Below are 27,245 nucleotides of genomic sequence, written 5' to 3'. Positions count from 1 at the left end.
TGGCTGTGGCTGGTAGTGTACCAGTGATGGTGTATCCCTTTACAGGCCCAGCTTGGTCCTTCTCCAGTGTCTCCTTTTGGACTTGTACTGATCTTGTAGCGGGTTTTCATGCGGACCCACTGTGGAAGCGGCCGGTTTTGCTTCATCTTCTTAGCGAGGAATCGCTTCATCCTGAAGGCTTTGTGGGATGGCATGGCCGCACGTCCATGGAGGAGGATCGGCCGCAGGAGGGATCGGCCGCAGACTGGCAGCGGAACCCCCCCGACAAGAGGATTATACGTCACACCCCCTCCCCTCCTCCCCCAGGGGATGATCGATCACACTCCCTCCCCTCCCACCCCCGCAAAGGATGAGACGTCACGCCCCCTCTCCTCCCTCCCTCCCAGAGGATGAGACGTCACCTCCCCCCCCCCCACCGCCGGGGATGATTGGTCACACCCCCTCCCCCCCCCCCCCCCCACCGCCGGGGATGATTGGTCACACCCCCTCCCCCCCCCCCCCAGAGGATGAGACGTCACACCGCCTCTCCTCCCCCTCCCGCCCCCAGGGGATGATCGTCACACCCCCTCTCCTCCCCCACCCCCAGGGGATGAGACGTCACACCGCCTCTCCTCCCCCACCCCCAGAGGATGAGACGTCACACCCCCTCTCCTCCCCCCCCCCCAGGGGATGCTTGGTCACACCCCCTCCCCTCCCACCCCCCCCTCCCAACCCCCCCCCCCCACCCACCCCCCTCCCCCCACCCCTTCCCCGACCAGAGGATGAACGGCAGAGAGCCGCTCTCTCTAATTATGATGCGATTAGGCAAGAATTAGGGGGCATAAGTTGGGAACAGAAACTGTCAGGGAAAGGCACTAATGAAAAGTGGAACTTTTTCAAGGAACAAATACTGGGTGTCCTTGATAGTTATGTCCCTGTCAGGCAGGGAGGAAATGGCCGAGTGAGGGAACCATGGTTCACGAAAGAGGTGGAATGTCTTGTGAAAAGGAAGAGGGAAGCTTATGTAGGGATGTGGAAACAAGCTTCAGATGGCTCCATTGAGGGTTACAAGTCAGCAAGGAATGAGCTGAAAAAGGGGCTTAGGAGAGCTAGGAGGGGACATGAGAAGTCCTTGGCGGGTCGGATCAAGGAAAACCCCAAGGCTTTTTACTCTTATGTGAGGAATAAAAGAATGACCAGGGTGAGGTTGGGGCCGGTCAAGGACAGTAGTGGGAACTTGTGTATGGAGTCAGTAGAGATAGGCGAGGTGATGAATGAATACTTTTCTTCAGTGTTCACCAAGGAGAGGGGCCATGTATTTGAGGAAGAGAAGGTGTTACAGGCTAATAGGCTGGAGGAAATAGATGTTCAGAGGGAGGATGTCCTGGCAGTTTTGAATAAACTGAAGGTCGATAAGTCCCCTGGGCCTGATGAAATGTATCCTAGGATTCTTTGGGAGGCAAGGGATGAGATTGCAGAGCCTTTGGCTTTGATCTTTGGGTCCTCGCTGTCCACGGGGATAGTGCCAGAGGACTGGAGAATGGCGAATGTTGTTCCTCTGTTTAAGAAAGGGAATAGAAATGACCCTGGTAATTATAGGCCGGTTAGTCGTACTTCGGTGGTTGGTAAATTGATGGAAAAGGTCCTTCGGGATGGGATTTACGACCATTTAGAAAGATGCGGATTAATCCGGGATAGTCAGCACGGATTCGTGAAGGGCAAGTCGTGCCTCACAAATTTGATAGAATTTTTTGAGGAAATAACTAAGTGTGTTGATGAAGGTAGGGCAGTTGATGTCATATACATGGATTTTAGTAAGGCCTTTGATAAGGTCCCCCATGGTCGGCTTATGATGAAAGTGAGGAGGTGTGGGATAGAGGGAAAGTTGGCCGATTGGATAGGTAACTGGCTGTCTGATCGAAGACAGAGGGTGGTGGTGGATGGAAAATTTTCGGATTGGAGGCAGGTTGCTAGCGGAGTGCCACAGGGATCAGTGCTTGGTCCTCTGCTCTTTGTGATTTTTATTAATGACTTAGAGGAGGGGGCTGAAGGGTGGATCAGTAAATTTGCTGATGACACCAAGATTGGTGGAGTAGTGGATGAGGTGGAGGGCTGTTGTAGGCTGCAAAGAGACATAGATAGGATGCAAAGCTGGGCTGAAAAATGGCAAATGGAGTTTAACCCTGATAAATGTGAGGTGATTCATTTTGGTAGGACTAATTTAAATGTGGATTACAGGGTCAAAGGTAGGGTTCTGAAGACTGTGGAGGAACAGAGAGATCTTGGGGTCCATATCCACAGATCTCTAAAGGTTGCCACTCAAGTGGATAGAGCTGTGAAGAAGGCCTATAGTGTGTTAGCTTTTATTAACAGGGGGTTGGAGTTTAAGAGCCGTGGGGTTATGCTGCAACTGTACAGGACCTTGGTGAGACCGCATTTGGAATATTGTGTGCTGTTCTGGTCACCTCACTATAAGAAGGATGTGGAAGCGCTGGAAAGAGTGCAGAGGAGATTTACCAGGGTGCTGCCTGGTTTGGAGGGTAAGTCTTATGAGGAAAGGTTGAGGGAGCTAGGAATGTTCTCTCTAGGAATTTCCTCGGGTGGATGGAGCTATTACAAGGGGGCATAACTATAGGGTTCGTGGTGGGAGATATAGGAAGGATATCAGAGGTAGGTTCTTTACGCAGAGAGTGGTTGGGGTGTGGAATGGGCTGCCTGCAGTGATAGTGGAGTCAGACACTTTAGGAACATTTAAGCGGTTATTGGATAGGCACATGGAGCACACCAGGATGATAGGGAGTGGGATAGCTTGATCTTGGTTTCAGATAAAGCTCGGCACAACATCGTGGGCCGAAGGGCCTGTTCTGTGCTGTACTCTTCTATGTTCTATGCTTTCTGCTTTTTTTTTCGCGCCCGGGTGCGCTCTGTCAGATTTTTTTCGAACTGCGCATGCGCAGTTCAGAGTTCCGATCGGTCCGCCAGTGATAAGCCCCACCCATAGTGCGGATCGGGCCGGAGCCGGCAAAACGCATATGGGCGCGCTGGAAAGAGGATTCCAGGTGTGGATCGATTTGACGCCCGGATTCGGCACTTAGACTCAAAATGGTAAAATTCCCCCCTATGTATATCCCAGTTAATGTTGGGAAAGGTGAGATATTTGAGGTGTTCAAGATTATGAGGGACATGGACAGGGTGGATAGAGAGCAGCTATTTCCTTTAGCTGAAGGGTCAGTTACGAGGGGACACAAGTTAAAAGTGAGGGGCAGGAGGATTAGGGGGAATTTGAAGAAAAACCTCTTTGCTCAGAGGATGGTGACGGTCTGGAATGCGCTGCCTGTGAGGGTGGTGGAGGCAGGATGCCTCACATCCTTTAAAAAGAACCTGGATGAGTACTTGGCACATCATAACATTCAAGGCTATGGACCAAGTGCTGATTCGGTGGGCAGGTCAGGGCATTTCATGCATCAGTGCAGACTCGATGGGCCGAAGGGCCTCTTCTGCACTGTAGTATTCTGTGATTCTGGGAAAGTTGGAATCACCTAATAACCTAGTTGTTATTTTGACACACCTCCACAAACTGAGCACATATTTGCTCCTCAACATCCCTCTATCTGGGGGTCTATAATAAACACCTAACAATGTAGCTGTCCCTTTTTCATTCCTGAGCTCTAACCACAAAGCTTCATTTGATGCCCCCCCGCAAGATATCATCTCTCCTTACTGCAGTAACTGCCTCCTTAACTAACAATGCAATACCTCCTCCTTTACCGTCTCCCCCGGCTCGCCTGAAGATTCTCCCCCGGAATGTTGAGTTTCCATTCTTGCCCTTCCTTTAACCATGTCTCTGTGATGGCCACGAAATCACACTTCCAAGTGCCAATCATCACCCTCAACTCGACCGTTTTACCTGCAATACTCCTGGGTGAGAGGCCATCCAGCCTGGCCTTACTCCCTCGAAACTTAATACAGCTGCACTCCCTCTGACTTGTTTGTCTTGCTGTATGATTTTGTGCCCTTATTCTGCTAACAGTCTGTGTCCCCTCTCTGTCTTTCTTTCTTGTTTGTAATTGGTAAAAGTTATTGCTAATTTTCTTTCTGTACATGTTATGGGTGGCATAGTGGTTAGCACTGCTGCATCACAGCACCAGGGACCCGGGTTTGATTCCCGGCTTGGGTCACTGTCTGTGTGGAGTCTGCACGTTCTCCCCGTGTCTGCGTGGGTTTCCTCTGGGTGCTCCGGTTTCCTCCCACATTCTGAAAGACGTGCTGGTTAGGGTGCATTGGCCCGAACAGGCGCCGGAGTGTGGCGACTAGGGGAATTTCACAGTAACTTCATTGCAGTGTTAATGTAAGCCTTACTTGTGACTAATAAATAAACTAAACTAAACTATTATCCAGGTGGACTTTATAAACACTTTGGAGTTTCTGACCTGAATTATAACAATTGGAGGCTCTTTTGCGGGATTAATATCTGTACTTCTTGATTGATTTGGGATGATTGAACTCAAAGAAAGTGAATGGTGAGCATATTTGTGTTTTCTTTTCAGGTATTGAAGTTTAAATAGGGAGTGCCTTGCGGAATAATGGCTCTTTCAGAGGCTCAGAAGATCCTGGCAGTGGAAGATGTCACTCAGTCTATGAGTCAAACATCATGCCCAATTCATCCATTTACCTGGTATTAAAGTCTTCCTTTCTCATTACACAATACCCAGTCTAGAATGGTCTCTAGTTGGTTCCACATGAATGGTTTGATTCAGAAAACTATTCCGTATACACTCCAGGAATTTCTCCTGGACGGTATTGTTGTTAATTTGATTTGTCCAATTTATATGCAGATTTAAATCATCCATCATTAAAATGTTTGCATAAGAACATAAGAACTAGGAGCAGGAATAGGCCATCTGGCCCCTCGAGCCTGCTCCGCCATTCAATAAGATCATGGCTGATCTTTTCGTGAACTCAGCTCCACTTACCCGCCTGCTCACCATAACCCTTAATTCCTTTACTGTTCAAAAATTTATCTATCCTTGCCTTAAAAACATTCAATGAGGTCGCCTCAACTGCTTCACTGGGCAGGGAATTCACAACTCTTTGGGTGAAGAAGTTCCTCCTCAACTCAGTCCTAAATCTGCTTCCCCTTATTTTGAGGCTATGCCCCCTAGTTCTAGCTTCACCCGCCAGTGGAAACAACTTCCCTGCTTCTATCTTATCTATTCCCTTCATAATCTTATATGTTTCTATAAGGTCTCCTCTTATTCTTCTGAATTCCAATGAGTATAGCCCCAGTCTACTCAGTCTCTCCTCATAAGCCAACCCTCTCAACTCCGGAATCAACCTAGTGAATCTCCTCTGCACCCCCTCCAGTGCCAGTATATTCTTTCTCAAGAAAGGAGACCAAAACTGTACACAGTACTCCAGGTGTGGCCTCACCAGCACCTTATACAGCTGCAACATAATCTCGCTGTTTTTAAACTCCATCCCTCTAGCAATGAAGGACAAAATTTCATTTGCCTTAATTACCTGCTGCACCTGCATACATCTCTAACTTCCTGTTTGATGCCATTTCCAACATCACCTCCACAGTTTTTTGCCCCTTAGTGTTTCTTAGCTCTACCCAGACAGATTCCACATCATTGGAGCTAATATCCTTCCTCATTATTGCATCAATGTCCTCTTTAACCAGCAATGCAACTCCACCGCCTTTTCCTTTTTCTCTGTCCTTCCGAAATACTGACTACCCTGGATGTTCAGTTCCCATCCCTGGTCACCCTGCAGCCATGTTTCCGTAATCCCAACTCTATATTCAGAATGTTCTGCAGCTGCTCTGAGAAATCTGCGCCTCTGGAATACTGATCCAGTGACATTACCACTCTAGATCTTTCCTTCTGTCTGTCCTTGCATAAAACCGGACTCTCTCCACAGATGTTGGCAGACCTATCAAGCATTTCTTGCATAATCTTATTCTATTCATAATTATTTCTCTCAGCCAAACTTAGATAAGTTATAAAAATATGCGCATTTCCCTTACCTGTAAGTGACTGCCTGGAGCGCTCGGCAATAACAGCTTGCCAACCAAAGAGAACGGTCAGTCAGGATATTTGGACAATGGGATACCTTCAAAATTAGCAGGTTGCTGCCTGCTGCCTTCAGCAGGGATTCCAATCCAGACTCCAGACAACCACTGCCAAAACAAAATTAAACATAGGTTTATGTGTATACTTACTGAAAACATCTTTCCCTTGAAACCAGAGTATTTAGGACAATTGTTATTGATCACTGTCTTTTCCACCCCTAGAATTATACAGCTGCTTTTACCAGCATTGTCAAATATACTCAACGCCACCTTTCCAAGGGGAATTAATGATGTGTCTTAAATGCTGGTTTAGTCATCGACTTTCCCTGATCAGTACATTCAAAAATACTCAGATCTTTACAGAGAATTAGCATAGAAATACAGAAGTTGCAAGAGTAGATGATTCTGCCCTTCAAGCCTGCTCCACCATTCGTTATGATCATGGCTGATAGTCTATCACAACACCATGGGGAGGTGGTGGAGCAGTGGTATTGTTGCTGGACTAGCAATCCAGAGATACAGGGTAATCATCTCAGGACCCAAGTTCGAATCCATGGTAGATGTTTAGAATTTAAACTCAATCAAAATCTGGAATTAAAAGTATAACATAGAACATAGAACAGTACAGCACAGAACAGGCCCTTCGGCCCACGATGTTGTGCCGAGCTTTATCTGAAACCAAGATCAAGCTATCCCACTCCCTATCATCCTGGTGTGCTCCATGTGCCTATCCAATAACCGCTTAAATGTTTCTAAAGTGTCTGACTCCACTATCACTGCAGGCAGTCCATTCCACACCCCAACCACTCTCTGTGTAAAGAACCTACCTCTGATATCCGTCCTGTATCTCCCACCACGAACCCTATAGTTATGCCCCCTTGTATTAGCTCCATCCACCCGAGGAAATAGTCTTTGAACGTTCACTCTATCTATCCCCTTCATCATGTCCATTAGACCTTGTTGATTGTCGTAAAAACCCAATGCATTTGTTAGGCAAGGAAACCTGCCATCGTTACCTGGTCTGGTCCACATGTGACTCCAGGACATGTGGTAGATTGAAACACGCTGGCAAGCTGTATTCACCCACAAAAAAGAAAACACAAAAGAACGAAAGCGCACAGACCACCGAGCAACCATCAGGCACTGAAATGGCAACAGTAAACAGTCAACACTGAACAAAGAAAAGTACAGCACAGGAACAGGCCTGCCAAGCCCGTGCTGTTACTGATGCTCTAACGAAACTAAAACAAAAACCTTCTGCCCTAAATCGGACAGTATCCCTCCATTATAGAATCATAGAATCATACAGTGCAGAAGAGGCCCTTCAGCCCAGTGACTCTGCACCGACACATTAGAAACATCTGAACTACATAGAAAGAAACCTTAGAAACCCTACAGTGCAGAAGGAGGCCATTCAGCCCATCATGTCTGCACCGACAACAATCCTACCTCAGGCTCTATCCCCACAACCACACACATCTACCTCACTCATCCCTATAACCTACACATCCCAGGACACTAAGGGGCAATTTAGCATGGCCAATGCATCTAACTCGCACATCTTTGCACTGCGGGAGGAAACCGGAGCATCCAGAGGAAACCTACATAGACACGGGGAGAATGTGCAGACTCCGCACAGCCGGTACACCTTCGCTGCACTCCCTCGAGAGCAAGAACATCCTTCCTCAGAAAAGGAGACCAAAACTGCACACAATACTCTAGGTGTGGCCTCACCAAGGCCCTGTATAATTGCAACAACGTAAGAAGTTTAACAACACCAGGTTAAAGTCCAACAGGTTTATTCGTTGGCAAAAGCCACACAAGCTTTTGGAGCTCCAAGCCCCTTCTTCAGGTGAGTGGGAATTCTGTTCACAAACAGGGCATATAAAGACACAGACTCAATTTACATGAATAATGGTTGGAATGTGAATACTTACAGCTAATCAAGTCTTTAAGATACAAACAACGTGAATGGAGAGAGCATCAAGACAGGCTAAAAAGATGTGTATTGTCTCCAGACAAGACAGCCAGTGAAACTCTGCAGGTCCAGGCAGGCTGTGGGGGTTACAAATAGTGTGACATGAACCCAATATCCCGGTTGAGGCCGTCCTCGTGTGTGCGGAACCTGGCTATCAGTCTCTGCTCAGCGACTCTGCGCCGTCGTGTGTCGTGAAGGCCGCCTTGGAGAACGCGTGTGCATCTCCACATCATAATTGCAACAACACATCCCTGTTCCTGTACTCGAAACCTCTCACAATGAAGGCCAACATACCATTTGCCTTCTTTACCGCCTGCTGCACCTGCATGCTTACCTTCAGTGACTGGTGCACAAGGACACCCAGGTCCCGCTGCACACTCCCCTCTCCCACTTTTCTAAACTTTCTCAACATTGACTGAGATAGCCACAGTATTAGAAACATTGGGGCGATTCTCCCCAAAGTGCTGAATTGGTAGGAAAACTGTTCTAGATCCTGACTGTTCTGTCAGTTCAGCTTCTCACTCGAATCTCCGCACTCTGTGCACTGCAGAGGTCCGAGTCGGGAATCTCATTAAAAACCCAGGGGGGGTGCAGAGCCTATTCGTGCCGGAGTTTGACAGTTCTGGAACACTGCGCATGTGCAGTGGCCCCGATCTGTCAGTCTCCCCGTTTGCTGGCCACCTCGATTGCTGGCCAGCCTGGGACCCCAGCAGTGCTGCCCCTCCAGCCCCCCCCACGGCCCGATTGTGGCCCCCACTGCAATGCCCGGGCCAGCCCTGACTCCCCCCCACCCCACCCCGGAGTGCCCCGATATCCAGCCCACACCCCCCAGCAGTGGCTATTCCCCCCCCCTCCCCCCCCCCCCCCCACCCCTCCTGCGGGGAGGCAGGCCCCCCCCCCCCCCCCGGCAGACCAACCCCCCCTCCAAGCAGTGGCGATCCCCCCACCCCCCTCACCCTGTCAGACCCTCGCTCTCCCCGCTGACACCCCCCCCCACCCCCTCCCCAAGAGGCAGGTCCCCTCTGGTAGATCCCACCCCACAACCTGACTCAATCGCTGCCTTCCCTCCAGGCCAGACCGATCTCCATGCAGCATGGCAGCGGGACCCCTAACCCCCATCAATCACCCCTAGGCCCCGCCCACAGTAGGCCCCGCCCCTGCCAGGGTGCCGAAGCCCAGGGGCACCCCCCCCGCCCGTCCCCCTAAGGAGCCCCGATTTTCCCCCCGTTCATTCGAGGGATTGAGTTTAGGAGTCCGGGGATAATGATGCAGCTATATAAGACCCTCGTCAGACCCCACTTGGGGTACTGTGCTCAGTTCTGGTCGCCTCACTACAGGAAGGATGTGGAAAAGATTGAAAGGGTGCAGAGGAGATTTACAAGGATATTGCCTGGATTGAGTGGCATGCCTTATGAGGATAGGCTGAGGGAGCTCGGTCCTTTCTCCTTGGAGAGACGTAGGATGAGAGGAGCCCTAATAGAGGTGTATAAGATGTTGAGAGGCATAGATCGGGTGGACTCTCAGAGGCTTGTTCCCAGGGTGGAAATGTCTGCTACGAGAGGACACAGGTTTAGGGTGCTGGGGGGTAGGTACAGGGGAGATGTGAGGGGTAAGTTTTTCACACAGAGGGTGGTGGGCGAGTGGAATCGGCTGCCGTCAGTGGTGGTGGAGGCAAACTCAATAGAGTCTTTTAAGAGACTCCTGGATGAGTACATGGAGCGTAATAGGATGGAGGGTTATAGGTAGGTCTCGAAGATAGGGATGTGTTCGGCACAACTTGTGGGGCCGAAGGGCCTGTTTGTGCTGTAGTTTTTCTATGTTTCTTCTATGTTTCTGTTCCGGCGGGGTCTCCCGCTAGTTCCTCAAATGTAGGGAGCTACTCTAAACCCAGCCAGAATGAATTACTCCTTGCATGGTGGGAGATTCAATCGGGACCGTCAAGTTCCCGATAATTAGATTTAAACAGTTTCAAAACATATTAAAAATTGATTCAAATTATTTACCTGCCTTCCCGCCGGTTTCCAGTGTGGTCTGGTTTCTGACTGTTCTCCGGCTCTGGGAGATGCACATGCGTTCCCGGCGAATGCGCAAATCCCGGAACAAGGCCGGCGACGCACATCTCCCATCCTGACCCGTCAGAAAAGTTGCGGTTCGGATGGGAGAATCACCCCCATAGAAACTAGAAGCAGGAGTAGGCCATTCGGCCCTTCGAGTCTGCTCCGCCATTCATCCTAATCATAGCTGGTCATCAAATACAATATCCTGATTCCCCCCTTCCTCCCATATCCCTTGATCCCTTTAGCTCCAAGGGCTATATCTAATTTCTTTTTGAAATGTTCTTATGAAATCAGACAACATTTTGGCCCCAACTACATTCTGTGATGGTGAATTCCACACATTCACCACCCTCTGGGTGAAGAAATCTTTCCTCACCTCAGTTCTAAAAGGTTTACCCCTTATCCTCAAACTGTGACCCCTAGTTCTGGACTCCACCACCATTGGAAACATTCTGTCTAACCTTGTTAGAATTTTATAAGTTTCCATGAGATCCCCTTTCATTCTTCTAAACTCCAGTGAATGTAATCCTAACCGACTTAGTCTCTCTCACACAACAGACCTGCCATCCCAGGAATCAGCCTGGGAAACTTTCGCTGTACTCCCTCTATAGCAAGGAAAAATGTGGGGAGAATGTTCCAACTACATCAAAAATCAGGAAAAAAGTTAAAAGGAAGGAGAACTCAGGAGATGTTATTAATGGAAGTGTTAGAATTCAAAAAGAAGGTACAAAAACTAGCATAAGGGCACTTTATCTGAATGCTTGTAGCATTCGAAACAAGGTAAATGAGTTGACAGCACAAATCATTGCGAACGAGTATGATTTTGTGGCCATTACAGAGACATGCTTGCAGGATGGTCACGACTGGGAGTTAAATATACAGGGACTGAGGGACTTCACTGGTGCATTCTGGGAGAAGTCGGACCAGCAACATTTACCAAGAAGTGGGAAGCAGAAGATCTGGGTGTCAAGGAGTGGTAAACCCGAAACCCTACATTAGTGTTTCCCTCCCTCCCTCCTCCTCTAACCAAAAAAAAAGCCACTGTGAGGAGGTAAAAGTGAAGGTAAGAGTTTTATAAATGTTCTCAAATAATTTAATTGGTGCTTGAAATGTCGGTCAGTGGGGTGAAGTGTTGCACTTGTGAGATGTGGGAGATCCGTGACGCTTCCAGCGTCTTGGACGACTATGACTGCAGGAAGTGCACCCAATTGCAGCTCCTTACAGACCGCATGGATAGGTTGGAGCAGCAGCTGGATGCACTGAGGAGCATGAAGATGGCAGAAAGCATCATAGATAGAAGCTTTAGAGACGTGGTCACACCCAAGGTGCAGGCAGATAGATGGGTGACCGCCAGAAGGGGCAGGCAGTCAGTGCAGGAATCCCCTGTGGTCATCCCCCTCTCTAACAAGTATACCGTTTCGTATAGAAATCATAGAAACCCTACAGTGCAGAAGGAGGCCATTCGGCCCATCGAGTCTGCACCGACCACAATCCCACCCAGGCCCTACCCCCACATATTTACCCGCTAATCCCTCTAACCTACGCATCTCAGGACTCTAAGGGGCAATTTTTTACCTGGCCAATCAACCTAACCCGCACATCTTTGGACTGTGGGAGGAAACCGGAGCACCCGGAGGAAACCCACGCAGACACGAGGAGAATGTGCAAACTCCACACAGACAGTGACCCGAGCCGGGAATCGAACCCGGGACCCTGGAGCTGTGAAGCAGCAGTGCTAACCACTGTACTACCGTGCCGCCCGATACTGTTGGGGGAGATGGGCTATCAGGGGATAACAGCAGCAGCAGCCAAAGCAGTGTTACCACGGCTGGCTCTGTTGTTAAGCAGGGAGGGACAAAGAGGACTAGAGCAATAGTTATTGGGGACTCTGTAGTTAGGGGTGCAGATCGGCGTTTCTGTGGATGTGAAAGAGACTCCAGGACGGGATGTTTCCTCCCTGGTGCCAGGGTCCAGGATGTCTCTGAACGGACAGAAAGCATTCTGAAGGGAGAGGGTGAACAGCCAGAGGTCGTGGTACATATTGGTACCAATGACATAGGCAGGAAGAGTGATGAGGTCCTGCAGCAGCAGGTTAGGAAGTTAGGTAGAAAGTTAAAAAGCTGGACCTGTGGGGTTGTAATCTCAGGATTACTCCCTGTGCCACGTGCTAGTGAAGCTAGGAATAGGAAGATAGTGCAGCTCAACATGTGGCTAAACAGCTGGTGTAGGAGGGAGGGTTTCAGATATCTGGACCATTGGGGTCTCTTCCGGCACAGATGGGACATGTACAAGAAGGGCGGGTCGCATCTAAGCTGTAAGGGCATAAATATTCTGGCCAGGAGGTTTGCTAGTGTCACACGGGAGGATTTAAACTAGTTTGGCAAGAGGGTGGGAACCAAAGCAAAGGTGAATTAGCTGAAGGGGAACCAGAGAGTCGGGCCAGTAAGACTCAGAGAAACAGCAGGCAGGGTGGGATTGCTTATCAGAGAGGATCTGGTGGAATGAAGTGCACTTGTTTCAATGCGAGAAGTGTTACAGGTAAGGCAGATGAACTTAGAGCTTGGATTAGAACATAGAACATAGAAAGAATATAGCAAAAACAGGCCCTTCGGCCCACAAGTTGCGCCGGTCATGTCCCTACCTACCTAGGCTTATATATAGGCTTACCTATAACCCTCAATCCTATTAAGTCCCATGTACTCATTCAGAAGTCTCTTCAAGACCCTATCGAGTTTGTCTCCACCACCACGGACGGCAGCTGATTCCACTCATCCACCACGCTCTGAGTGAAAAACTTACCCCTGACATCTCCTCTGTACCTACTCCCCAGCACTTTAAACCTGTGTCAAAGAACAACGAACAATACAGCACAGGAACAGGCCCTTTGGCCCTCCAAGCCCGTGCCGCTCCCTGGTCCAAACTAGACCATTCTTTTGTATCCCTCCATTCCCACTCCGTTCATATGGCTATCTAGATAAGTCTTAAACATTCCCAGTGTCCCCGCCTCCACCACCTTGCCTGGCAGCGCATTCCAGGCCCCCACCACCCTCTGTGTAAAATATGTCCTTCTGATATCTGTGTTAAACCTCCCCCCCTTCATCTTGAACCTATGACCCCTCGTGAACGTCACCACCGACCTGGGGAAAAGCTTCCCACCGTTCACCTTATCTATGCCTTCCATAATTTTATACACCTCTATCAAGTCTCCCCTCATCCTCTGTCTTTCCAGGGAGAACAACCCCAGTTTACCCAATCTCTCCTCATAACTAAGCCCCTCCATACCAGGCAACATCCTGGTAAACCTCCTCTGTACTCTCTCCAAAGCCTCCACGTCCTTCTGGTAGTGTGGCAACCAGAACTGGACGCAGTATTCCATATGCGGCCGAACCAACGTTCTATACATCTGCAACATCAGACCCCAACTTTTATACTCTATGCCCCGTCCTATAAAGGCAAGCATGCCATATGCCTTCTTCACCACCTTCTCCACCTGTGACGTCACCTTCAAGGATCTGTGGACTTGCACACCCAGGTCCCTCTGCGTATCTACACCCTTGATGGTTCTGCCATTTATCGTATAGCTCCTCCCTACATTATTTCTACCAAAATGCATCACTTCGCATTTATCAGGATTGAACTCCATCTGCCATTTCTTTGCCCAAATTTCCAGCCTATCTATATCCTTCTGTAGCTTCTGACAATGCTCCTCACTATCTGTAAGTCCTGCCAATTTTGTGTCGTCCGCAAACTTACTGATCACCCCAGTTACACCTTCTTCCAGATCGTTTATATAAATCACAAACAGCAGAGGACCCAATACAGAGCCCTGCGGAACACCACTAGTCACAGGCCTCCAGCCGGAAAAAGACCCTTCCACTACCACCCTCTGTCTTCTGTGACCAATGGTAGTCATGATGTGGAGATGCCGGCGTTGGACTGGGGCAAGCACAGTAAGAAGTCTCACAACACCAGGTTCCATCTGACGAAGGAGCAGCACGCTCCGAAAGCTTGTGGTATTTGCTACCAAATAAACCTGTTGGACTTTAACCTGGTGTTGTGAGGCTACTTACTGTTCTGTGACCAAGCCAGTTCTCCACCCATCTAGCCACCTCCCCCTTTATCCCATGAGATCCAACCTTTTTCACCAGCCTACCATGAGGGACTTTGTCAAACGCTTTACTAAAGTCCATATAGACGACACCCACAGCCCTTCACTCGTCAACCATTCTGGTCAATTCTTCAAAAAACTCCACCAGGTTAGTGAGGCATGACCTCCCTCTCACAAAACCATGCTGACTATCGTCAATGAGTTTAGAACATAGAAACATAGAAACACTACAGTGCAGAAGGAGGCCATTCGGCCCATCGAGTCTGCACCGACCACAATCCCACCCCCCACATATTTTACCCGCTAATCCCTCTAACCTACGCATCCCAGAACTCTAAGGGACAATTTTTAACCTGGCCAATCAACCTAACCCGCACATCTTTGGACTGTGGGAGGAAACCGGAGCACCCGGAGGAAACCCACGCAGACACGAGGAGAATGTGCAAACTCCACACAGACAGTGACCCGAGCCGGGAATCGAACCCGGGATCCTGGAGCTGTGAAGCAGCAGTGCTAACCACTGTGCTACCGTGCCGCCCCTTTATTCCTTTCTAAATGCGCATACATCCTATCTCTAAGAATCTTCTCCAACAACTTCCCCACCACGGACGTCAAGCTCACCGGCCTATAATTACCCGGGTTATCCTTCCTACCCTTCTTAAATAACGGGACCACATTAGCTATCCTCCAATCATAGAACATAGAACAGTACAGCACAGAACAGGCCCTTCGGCCCACGATGTTGTGCCGAGCTTTATCTGAAACCAAGATCAAGCTATCCCACTCCCTATCATCCTGGTGTGCTCCATGTGCCTATCCAATAACCTCTTAAATGTTCCTAAAGTGTCTGACTCCACTATCACTGCAGGCAGTCCATTCCACACCCCAACCACTCTCTGTGTAAAGAACCTACCTCTGATATCCTTCCTATATCTCCCACCATCAACCCTATAGTTATGCCCCCTTGTATTAGCTCCATCCACCCGAGGAAATAGTCTTTGAACGTTCACTCTATCTATCCCCTTCATCATTTTATAAACCTCTATCTTGATCTTGATCAATTGGGCCAGTGGGCTGACGAATGGCAAATGGAGTTTAATTTAGATAAATGCGAGGTGATACATTTTGGTAGATTGAACCAGGGTAGGAGTTCCTCAGTTAATGGTAGGGCGTTGGGGAAAGTTACAGAACAAAGAGATCTAGGGGTACATGTTCATAGCTCCTTGAAAGTGGAGTCACAGATGGACAGAGTAGTGAAGAAGGCTTTCGGCATGCTTGGTTTCATTGGTCAGAACATTGAATACAGGAGTTGGGACGTGTTGTTGAAGTTGTACAAAACATTGGTAAGGCCACACTTGGAATACTGTGTACAGTTCTGGTCACCCTATTATAGAAAGGATATTATTAAACTAGAAAGAGTGCAGAAAAGATTTACTAAGATGTTACCGGGACTTGATGGTTTGAGTTATAAGGCGAGGTTGGATAGACTGGAACTCAGGGCGGCACGGTGGCACAGTGGTTAGCACTGCTGCCTCACAGCGCCTGGGACACGGGTTCGATTCCCACCTCGGGTCACTGTCTGTGCAGAGTCTGCACGTTCTCCCTGTGTGTGTGTGGGTTTCCGCTGGGTGTTCCGGTTTCCTCCGAAAGACGTGCTGGTTAGGTGCATCGGCCATGCTAAATTCTCCCTCAGTGTACCTGAACGGGTGCCAGAGTGTGGCAACTTGGGGATTTTCACAGTAACTTCATTCCAGTGTTAATGTGAGCCTACTTGTGACTAATAAATGAACTGTAACAAAAAACTTTATTTTTTCCCTGGAGTGTCGGAGGCTTTGAGGTGATCTTATAGAGGACAATAAAATAATGAGGTGGCACAATGGTTAGCACTGCTGCCTCACAGTGCTAGGGACCCAGGTTCAGTTCCGGCCTTGGGTCTGTGTGTTTGCACGTTCTCCCTGTGACTGTGTGAGTTTCCTTCGGGTGCTCTGGTTTCTTCCCACAAATTCTGTGCGCCTTGTTTGTGAGCAGATTTCCACTCCATCTGACGAAGGAGCAGTGCTCCGAAAGCTGATGGCATTTGCTACCAAATAAACCTGTTGGACTTTAACCTGGTGTTGTTAAAACTCTTACTGTATTCTTCCCACACTCCAAAGATGTGCAGGTTTGGTGGATTGGCCACGCTGCCACGCCATATTGCCCCTTAGTGTCAGGGGGACGAGCAGGGTAAATACATGGGGTTACGGGGATAGGTCATGGGTGGGATTGTTGCGATGCAGGCTGATGGGCCGAATGGCTTCCTTCTCCACTGTAGAGATTCTATTATATCTTTTCCCAAAGATAGGGCAGCCTAAAACTAGAAGGCATAGGTTTAAGGTGAGAGGGGAGAGATACAAAAGGGTCCAGAGGGTGGTGAGTGTCAGGAACGAGCTGCCAGAGGTAGTAGTACAGGGGGTAGAATTTTGTCTTTTAAAAAGCATTGAGATAGTTACATGGGTAAGATAGGTAGAGGGGGGATATAGGCCAAAAGCAGGCAATTGGGACTAGCTTAGTGGTAAAAACTGGGCGGCATGGACAAGTTGGGCCAAAGGGCCTCTATGACTCTTTCACAGAATCACAGATTGTTACAGTGTCGAAAAGGCCCTTTGGCCCATCGAGTCTGCACCGACGCATGAAATGCCCTGGCCTGCCCACTTAACCCCACTTGCCAGCACTTGGCTCATGGCCCTGAACGTTACGGCGTGCCACGTATTCATCCAGGTTCTTTTTAAAGGATGCGAGGCATCCCGCCTCCACCACCCTCCCAGACAGCGCATTCCAGACCATCACCACCCTCTGGGTAAAAAGGTTTTTCCTCAAATCCCCCCTAAACCTCCCACCCCTCACTTTTAACTTGTATCCCCTCGTAACTGACCCTTCAACTCAGGGGAACAGCTGCTCCCTATCCACCCTGTCCATGCCCCTCATAATCCTGAATACCTCAATCAGGTCGCCACTCAGTCTTCTCTGCTCCAATAAAATCAACCAAGACTAATCAATCAGTCAAATCTGTTAGGCATGACCTCCCTCTGACAAAATCATGCTGAGGTAGATTCCCTCCTTTAGAATCTTTTGCAGTGGTTTCCCAACCACAGATGTGAGACTCACTGGTTTGTAGTTCCCTGGTTTATCTCTACAACCTTTCTTAAACAGTGGGACCACAGGAGCTGTTCTCGAGTCCTCTGGCACCTCCCCGGTAAGAGTTTTAACAACACCAGGTTAAAGTCCAACAGGTTTATTTGGTAGCAAACACCATTAGCTTTCGGAGCGCTGCTCCTTCATCAGATGGAGTGGAAATGTGCTCTTAAACAGGGCACAGATTCGTAGGGATTCGCATTCTAATCAGTATTCTGTAACTTGATTTCTGTGCCTCTGTGCCCTGTTTGAGAGCACATTTCCACTCCATCTGACGAAGGAGCAGGGCTCCGAAAGCGAATGGTATTTGCTACCAAATAAACCTGTTGGACTTTAACCTGGTGTTGTTAAAACTCTGACTGTGTTCACCCCAGTCCAACGCCGGCATCTCCACATCATGACCTCCCCGGTGGCCAGGGAAGAAGTCAAAATTTGGGTCAGAGCCCCTGTGATTTCTTCCCTTGCCTCCCACAACAGCATGGGACACAATTCATCCGGACCTGGAGATTTTTCCACTTTCAAGCCCACCAATACCTCCAATACCTTGTCACTCCCGTTGATAATTTTCTCGAGAACCTCACAGTCTCTCTCTCTCCTGAGATCCATAACTACCTTCTCATTCACATGGGTGAAGACAGGTGCGAAATATTTATTTAACACCCTACCAATGTCGTATGCCTCCACCCACAGATTTCCCCTTTGGTCCCTAATGGAGCCTACTCTTTCATAGAGTCATAAAGGTTTACAGCATGGAAACAGGCCCTTCGGCCCAACTTGTCCATGCCGCCCTTTTTTTTTTAAACCCCTAAGATAATCCCAATTGCCAGCATTTGGCCCATATCCCTCTATACCCATCTTACCCATGTAACTGTCTAAATGCTTTTTAAAAGACAAAATTGTACCAACCTCTACTACTACCTCTGGCAGCTTGTTCCAGACACTCACGATCCTCTGCGAAAAAGTTGCCCCTCTGGACACTTTTGCATCTCTCCCCTCTCACCTTGAACCTGTGCCCCCTAGTTTTAGATTCCCCTACCTTTGGGAAAAGATATTGACTATCTACCTTGTCTATGCCCCTCATTATTTTATAGACTTCTATAAGGTCACCCCTCAGCCTCCGACGCTGCAGAGAAAAAAGTCCCAGTCTATTCAGCCCCTCCTTATAACTCAAACCATCAAGTCCCAGTAGCATCCTAGTAAGTCTTTCCTGCACTCTTTTAATAGAATATCATTTCGATAAAAGGGTGACCAAAACTGTACACAGTACTCCAGTGTGGCCTTAACAATGTCTTGTACAACTTCAACAAGACATGCCAACTCCTGTATTCAATGTTTTGACCAATGAAACCAAGCATGCTGAATGCCTTCTTCACCACTCTGTCCACCTGTGATTCCACTTTCAAGGGGCTATGAACATGTACCCCGAGATCTCTTTGTTCTGTAACTTTCCCCAACGCCCTACCATTAACTGAGTAAATCCTGCCCTGGTTCAATCTACCAAAATGCATCACCTCGCATTTATCTAAAGTAAACTCCATCTGCCATTCATCAGCCCACAGGCCCAATTGATCAAGGTCCCGTTGCAATCGGAGATAACTTTCTTCACTATGCATTATGCCACCAATCTTGGTGTCATCTGCAAACTTACAAACAAAGAACAAACAAAGAACAATACAGCACAGGAACAGGCCCTTCGGCCCCCCAAGCCCGCGCTGCTCCCTGGTCCAAACTAGACCATTCTTCTGTATCCCTCCATTCCCACTCCGTTCATGTGGCTATCTAGATAAGTCTTAAACGTTCCCAGTGTGTCCGCCTCCACCACCTTGCCCAGCAACGCATTCCAGGCCCCCACCACCCTCTGTGTAAAATACGTCCTTCTGATATCCATGTTAAACCTCCCCCCCCGCTCATCATGAACCTATGACCCCTCGTGAACGTTACTACCGATCTGGGAAAAAGCTTCCCACCGTTCACCCTATCTATGCATTTCATAAATTTATACACCTCTATTAGGTCACCCCTCATCCTCCGTCTTTCCAGTGAGAACAACCCCAGTTTACCCAATCTCTCCTCATAACTAAGCCCCTCCATACCAGGCAACATCCTGGTAAACCTCCTCTGTACTCTCTCCAAAGCCTCCACGTCCTTCTGGTAGTGTGGCGACCAGAACTGGACGCAGTATTCCAAATGCAGCCGAACCAACGTTCTATACATCTGCAACATCAGACCCCAACTTTTATACTCTATGCCCCGTCCTATAAAGGCAAGCATGCCATATGCCTTCTTCACCACCTTCTCCACCTGTGATGTCACCTTCAAGGATCTGTGGACTTGCACACCCAGGTCCCTCTGCGTATCTACACCCTTTATGGTTCTGCCATTTATCGTATAGCTCCCCCCTACGTTAGTGCTACCAAAATGCATCACTTCGCATTTATCTGGATTGAACTCCATCTGCCATTTCTTTGCCCAAATTTCCTGGTTATCTATATCCTTCCGTAGCCTCTGACAATGTTCCTCACTATCTGCAAGTCCAGCCATTTTCGTGTCATCCGCAAACTTACTGATCACCCCAGTTACACCTTCTTCCAGATCGTTTATATAAATCACAAACAGCAGAGGTCCCAATACAGAGCCCTGCGGAACACCACTAGTCACAGGCATCCAGCCTGAAAAAGACCCTTCCACTACCACCCTCTGTCTTCTGTGACCAAGCCAGTTCTCCACCCATCTAGCCACCTCCCCCTTTATCCCACGAGATCCAACCTTTTGCACCAACCTACCATGAGGGACTTTGTCAAACGCTTTACTAAAGTCCATATAGACGACATCCACGGCACTTCCCTCGTCAACCATTCTGGTCACTTCTTCAAAAAACTCCACCAGGTTAGTGAGGCATGACCTCCCTCTCACAAAACCATGCTGACTATCGTTAATGAGTTTATTGCTTTCTAAATGCGCATACATCCTATCTCTAAGAATCCTCTCCAACAACTTCCCGACCACGGACATCAAGCTCACAGGCCTATAATTTCCCGGGTTATGCTTCCTACCCTTCTTAAATAACGGGACCACATTAGCTATCCACCAATCCTCTGGGACCTCACCTGTGTCTAGTGATGAGACAAAAGATTTGCGTCAGAGGCCCAGCGATTTAATCTCTCGTCTCCCTGAGCAGCCTTGGACAGATTCCATCAGGCCCTGGGGATTTGTCAGTCTTTATATTCCCTAAAAAACCTAACACTTCCTCCCTTGTAATGGAGATGTTCTCTAACGGGTCAACACTCCCCTCCGAGACACTCCCAGTCAACACATCCCTCTCCTTTGTGAATACCGACGCAAAGTATTCATTTAGGATCTCCCCTACTTCTTTGGGCTCGAAACATAATTCCCCACTTTTGTCCCTGAGAGGTCCGATTCTTTCCCTGACAACCCTTTCGTTCCTAATGTATGAATAAAATGCCTTGGGATTCTCCTTAATCCTGTCTGCCAAGGACATTTCGTGACCCCTTTTGGCCCTTCGAATTCCTCGTTTGAGTTCTTTCCTACTTTCTTTGTATACCTCCAGAGCTCCCTCCGTTTTTAGCTGCCTGGACCTAACGTCGCCTCTCTTTTCTTTTTGACCAATCCCTCAATTTCTCTGGTTATCCACGGTTCTCGAATCCTACCCTTCCTATCCTTATTTTTTACAAGCACATGCCTGTCCTGTAGCCCTAACAACTGTTCCTTAAGAGGCTCCCACATGCCAGATGTGGACGAAAAGAAATTGGTTTAGGTTGGAGGGTCACTGTTTTTTTTTTAACTGGTCGGTGCAACATCGTGGGCCGAAGGGCCTGTTCTGCGCTGTAATGTTCTATGTTCTAGATGTGGATTTACCCTCAAACAGCCTCTCCCAAACAACAGCTGCCAATTTCTGCCTAATCCCACTAAAGTTAGCCTTCCCCCAATCCAACACTTTACCCTTGGGACACCACTCATGCTTTTCCATCACTATCCTAAAGCTAACAGAATTGTGGTCACTATTTGCCACATGTTCCCCTGCCGAAACTTTGAAGACCTGACCGGGCTCATTCCCCAGTACTAGGTCCAGTATAGCCCCCTCTCGAGTCGGGCTATCTACATATTGTTCCAAAGAACCTTCCTGTACGCATTTTACAAATTCCTCCCCATTCAGACTCCCAGCCCTACGCGATTTCCAGTCTATACCAGGGAAATTGAAGTCTCCCACTACAACAACCCTATTTTTCCTGCACCTATCCAGTATCTCCTGATATATCCGTTCTTTCACTTCCCTTGGGCTGTTGGGGGGCCTGTAGTATACCCCCAACATAGTGACTGCGCCCTTCCTGTTTCTGAGCTCCACCCACAGTGACTCGTTACACGACCCCTCTGAATTGTCCTCCCTCTGCACCGCTGTAATATGCTCTCTAACTAATACTGCTACTCCCCCACCTCTTTTGGCCCCTCCTCTGCCTCGCCTCAAACACTTGTACCCCGAAATATTCAGCTGCCAGTGCTGTCCCTCTTTCAACCAAGTCTCTGTCACCGCAACCACATCCAAATTCCTCGTGAGCATTACCCTAAAGTCGGTGGAGTTGTAGACAGTGCAGGTTATAGAGGGACATAGATAAGCTGCAGAGCTGAGCTGAGAGGTGGCAAATGGAGTTTAATGCGGAAAAGTGCGAAGTGATTCACTTTGGAAGGAGTAACAAGAATACAGAGTACTGGGCTAATGGGAAGATACATGGTAGTGTGGATGAACAGAGGGATCTGGGTGTCCATGTGCATAGATCCCTGAAAGTTGGCACCCAGGTTGATAGGGTTGTTAAGAAGGCGTAAGGTGTGTTAGCTTTTATTGGTAGAGGGATTGAGTTTCGGAGCCAGGAGGTCATGTTGCAACTGTACAAAACTCTGGTGCGGCCGCACTTGGAGTATTGCGTACAGGGGCGGCACGGTAGCACAGTGGTTAGCACTGCTGCTTCACAGCTCCAGGGACCTGGGTTCGATTCCAGGCTTGGGTCACTGTCTGTGAAGTGGTTGCACATTCTCCTCGTGTCTGCGTGGGTTTCCTCCGGGTGCTCCGGTTTCCTCCCACAGTCCAAAGATGTGCGGGTTAGGTTGATTGGCCAAGGTTAAAAATTGCCCCTTCGAGTCCTGTGATGCAGAGGTTAGAGGGATTAGCGGGTAAATATGTGGGGGTAGGGCCTGGGTGGGATTGTGGTCGGTGCAGACTCGATGGGCCGAATGGCCTCCTTCTGCACTGTAGGGTTTCTATGATTTCTATGATTTCTGGTCGCCGCATTATAGGAAAGATGTGGAAGTGTTGGAAAGGGTGCAGAGGAGATTTACCAGGATGTTGCCTGGTATGGTGGGAAATCGTATGAGGAAAGGCTGAGGGGCTTGAGGTTGTTTTAGTTAGAGAGAAGAAGGTTAAGAGGTGACTTAATAGAGGCTTACAAGGTGATCAGAGGATTAGATAGGGTGGGTAGTGAGAGCCTTTTTCCTCGGATGGTGTTGGCTAGCACGAGGGGACATAGCTTTAAATTGAGGGGTGAGTGATATAGGACAGATGTTAGAGGTAGGTTCTTTACTCAGAGAGTAGTAAGGGCGTGGAATGCCCTGCCTGCAGCGGTAGTCGACTCGTCAACATTAAGAGCATTCAAATGGTTATTGGATAAGCATATGGATGATATTGGAATAGTGTAGGTTAGATGGGCTTTAGATTGGTTTCACTGGTCGGCGCAACATCGAGGGCCGAAGGGCCTGTACTGCGCTGTAATGTTCTATGTTCTATTAAGGCCCTAAGTTCATCTGTCTTACCTGCTACGCTCCTTGCATTGCACTAACCATGCCTCCTATATTCTCATCCAAATCATTAATATAAATGACAAATAACAGTGGACCCAGCACTGATCCCTGAGGCACACCGCTGGTCACAGGTCTCCAATTTGAAAGCAACCCTCTACAACCACCCTCTGGCTTCTGTCAAGAAGCCAATTTGTATCCATTTAGATACCTCACCCTGGATCCTATGCGATTTACCCTCATGCAACAACCTACCATGCAGTACCTTGTCAAAGGCCTTGCTAAAGTCCATGGAGACAACAACAACTGCACTGCCCTCATCTACCTTCTTGGTTACCCCTTCAAAAAAGTCAAGCAAATTTGTGAGACATGATTTTCCACTCACAAAACCATGCTGACTGTCCCTAATCAGTCCTTGCCTCTCTAAATACGGACACATGGGATTGAGGATTGAGGGTGATTTAGTGGTTTGGATCAGGAATTGGCTAGCTGTAAGAAAACAGAGGGTGGTGGTTGATGGGAAATATTCATCCTGGAGTTCAGTTACTAGTGGTATACTGCAAGGATCTGTTTTGGGGCCACTGCTGTTTGTCATTTTTATTAATGACCTGGATGAGGGCGTGGAAGGATGGATTAGTAAATTTGCGGATGATACTAAAGTCGGTGGAGTTGTAGACAGTGCGGAGGGAAGTGGCAGGTTACAGAGGGACATAGATAAGCTGCAGAGCTGGGCTGAGAGGTGGCAAATGGAGTTTAATGCGGAAAAGTGTGAGGTGATTCACTTTGGAAGGAGTAACAGGAATACAGAGTACTGGGCTAATGGTAAGATACTTGGTAGTGTGGATGAACAGAGGGATCTGGGTGTCCATGTGCATAGATCCCTGAAAGTTGGCACCCAGGTTGATAGGGTTGTTAAGAAGGCGTACGGTGTGTTAGCTTTTATTGGTAGAGGGGTTGAGTTTCGGAGCCAGGAGATCATGCTGCAACTGTACAAAGCTCTGGTGCGGCCGCATTTGGAGTATTGCGTACAGTTCTGGTCGCCGTATTATAGGAAGGATGTGGAAGTGTTGGAAAGGGTGCAGAGGAGATTTACCAGGATGTTGCCTGGTATGGTGGGAAAATCGTATGAGGAAAGGCTGAGGGGCTTGAGGTTGTTTTCGTTAGAGAGAAGAAGGTTAAGAGGTGACTTAATAGAGGCATACAAGGTGATCAGAGGATTAGATAGGGTGGATAGTGAGAGCCTTTTTCCTCGGATGGTGATGGCTCGCACGAGGGGACATAGCTTTAAATTGAGGGGTGAGAGATATAGGACAGATGTTAGAGGTAGGTTCTTTACTCAGAGAGTGGTAAGGGCGTGGAATGCCCTGCCTGCAGCAGTGGTGGACTCGTCAACGTTGAGAGCGTTCAAATGGTTATTGGATAAACATATGGATGATATTGGAATAGTGTAGATTAGAGGGGCTTTAGATTGGTACCACTGGTCGGCGCAACATCGAGGGCCGAAGGGCCTGTACTGCGCTGTAATGTTCTATGTTCTTATTGAATGGCGGGGCAGGCTCGAGGGGCTAGATGGCCTACTCCTGCTCCTATTTCTTATGTTCTTAATACTATTCGTAGTGGTGTATATTTTGTCCAGTGCAATCTTCACGTCCACATGGGGTGGGATGTAAACTGCCATCAGGATAACGGAGGTGAACTCCTGCAGAAGGTAGTAGGGGCAGCATTTTAGCATCAGATATTCTAGGTCTGGGGAGCAGAAACTCGCCAGTGTTGCTACGTCTAGGCACCACAAGGTATTCATTAGGAAGCAGAACCCACCTCTCCGAGCCTTGACTGAGGCTGCTGTACAGTCCATTTGAAGGATTGAGAAGCCCTCTGGTTGTAGGGCACTGTCCGGTGAAGCAGGAGTGAACCATGTCTCTGTGAAACAGAGCACACAGCAGTCCCTCAGTTCTCTTTGGAAAGTGCGTCTGGCTCTAAGTTCGTCTAGCTTGTTTTCCAGAGACTGGACATTTGCCAGGAGTAAGCTGGGGAGGGGGGCCTTGGGACCGCGTTGTTTCATTCTCACCTGCAGGCCTGCACTTGTCCTCATCCAACCAATTCCAGCCCTTACTGATTTAAACCACAATTTGTAATTTCAGAATATAAAAAGTGACAAAGGTTGTAAAGACTTACCAACCTGACCCACTACTGACCAATCAGCACTCTCCCTTGCAGCCTCTGCTGCCTGTTTCACCTACCTCCAAAAGCACTCTCACAGCAGGCAGCACTCACAGTGCAGACAGTGCAGCACTTACTGCCCACTGTTTTTATAGGTTTCTACTTACAATGCCCTGGAACTGGTTTGAAGCAGTTGTACAATTAACTAGCCAGAGTTTCAGTTGAGAACTGACTCAGCTGACTCCTGTTTCAGGAATACACTAACTAAAAGTGTATTCCTGAAACAGTGTTCCTCTGGGAGCGGACCTGCGGGGTGGAGACTGTGAGCGGTGAGAGAGAGAGCGCGGACTGTGAGTAAATTCTGGGTTTTTTTTTGTCTAATTTTCGGGAGGTTTTTTGTAATTAACGGAAACCGGAAGGCCGCATCGCGAAGCCTGCCGGTAGCTGTAGTTTTTTTTTCTCTCACTTACCTAATAAGTACTCGCCTCGGGGTATCGGCCTCAGTGTTCCTCTGGGAGCGGACCTGCGGGGTGGAGACTGTGAGCGGTGAGAGAGAGAGCGCGGACTGTGAGTAAATTCTGGGGTTTTTTTTGTCTAATTTTCGGGAGGTTTTTTGTAATTAACGGAAACCGGAAGGCCGCATCGCGAAGCCTGCCGGTAGCTGTAGTTTTTTTTTTTCTCTCGGGCCCCTAGCCCTATAAATTGGTGCAGAGGAGATACCCGATCCTCTACACTGGTAGAGGATCCCACCCTTCCATCCTCCTCTAACCTAATTATAAGTGTGGGGAAGTTTTTTGTTTTCTTTTTTTCTTGCTGGTAATGGCTTCAGGGATGGCAGTTCAGGCAGTATGCTGCATCTCCTGTGGGATGTATGTGGTGAGGAAATCCAGTAGTGTTTCAGGAGATTTTAGTTGTAAGAAGTGCATTAGATTGCAGCTTCTGGAGGAGCGTGTAAAGGAGATGGAGGGGGAGTTAGAGGAACTCCGCATAATTCGGGAGGCGGAGGTGGAAGTTGATAGGAGTTATAGAGAAATAGTAACTCCTAGAAATGAGGCTTGGGTCAATGCCAGGAGGAGGGGTAAGAAGCAATCGGGAAGACAATCCCCTGGGGCGGTTCCCCTCCATAATAGGTTTTCGGTGCTGGAGGCTACAGTTGAGGAGGAATCAACTGAGCATAGAGAGCAGATCTCTGGGGGTGAGCCGAGTGAGAAAGCTCAGGTGGTTAGGGGCTGTAAAAGACTGGGCCTTGTGATTGGGGACTCCACAATTAAGGGGACAGATAGGAGGGTCGGAACTAAAGGTAGGGACTCAGGGTTGGTGTGTTGCCTACCAGGGGCTGGGGTCCGGGATGTGTCTGACAGGGTATTCAGGACTCTTAGGGGGGAGGGAGATAAACCACAAGTTATTGTACATGTGGGGACACACGACATAGGGAGGATAGGGGAAGGGGATATTAGGCAGGGATTTATGGAGTTGGGGTGGAAACTAAAGGCCAAGACTGACAGAGTGGTTATCTCTGGACTCTTGCCTGTACCACGGGATAGTTTAGAGAGGAATAGGGAGAGGGAAGGTTTGAATTCATGGCTGAGGGGATGGTGCAGGAGGGAGGGGTTCAGGTACTTAAGCAATTGGGGCTCGTACTGGGGAAGGTGTGACCTCTATGAGAAGGATGGTCTACACCTTAATCAGAAGGGGACCAATATCCTGGGGGGTAAATTTGCTAAGGCCATGCAGGGAGGTTTAAACTGATTCGGGGGGGGGGAGGGATCCTGAGTAGTGGGGCTGAAAGTGAGGGATGCATGGATGGGGACTGCAATGCACGGCATTGCAGAGGTGGGGTGGAGCAGGGTTTGAAATGTGTATACTTCAATGCCAGGAGTATTCGCAATAAAGTGGGTGAACTTGCAGCGTGGA

The 27,245-nt window shown here is 48.6% G+C and overlaps 1 protein-coding gene across 1 annotated transcript in view; it reads right to left on the bottom strand.

Annotated features, from left to right (window-relative positions):
* The window catches only part of fbxo41 (F-box protein 41), a 280,638-nt gene that overhangs the window by 84,152 nt on the left and 169,241 nt on the right, over positions 1-27,245 (bottom strand). The window contains exon 7 of the mRNA XM_078204808.1: positions 6,008-6,160. Within this exon, the coding sequence (XP_078060934.1) occupies positions 6,008-6,160 (153 nt within the window). The remainder of the gene's footprint in view (positions 1-6,007; positions 6,161-27,245) is intronic.

Source organism: Mustelus asterias, unplaced genomic scaffold, assembly GCF_964213995.1.
Source record: "Mustelus asterias unplaced genomic scaffold, sMusAst1.hap1.1 HAP1_SCAFFOLD_458, whole genome shotgun sequence".
NCBI classification, from domain to species: domain Eukaryota; kingdom Metazoa; phylum Chordata; class Chondrichthyes; order Carcharhiniformes; family Triakidae; genus Mustelus; species Mustelus asterias.
This window is presented reverse-complemented; position numbering and strand designations above follow the sequence as displayed.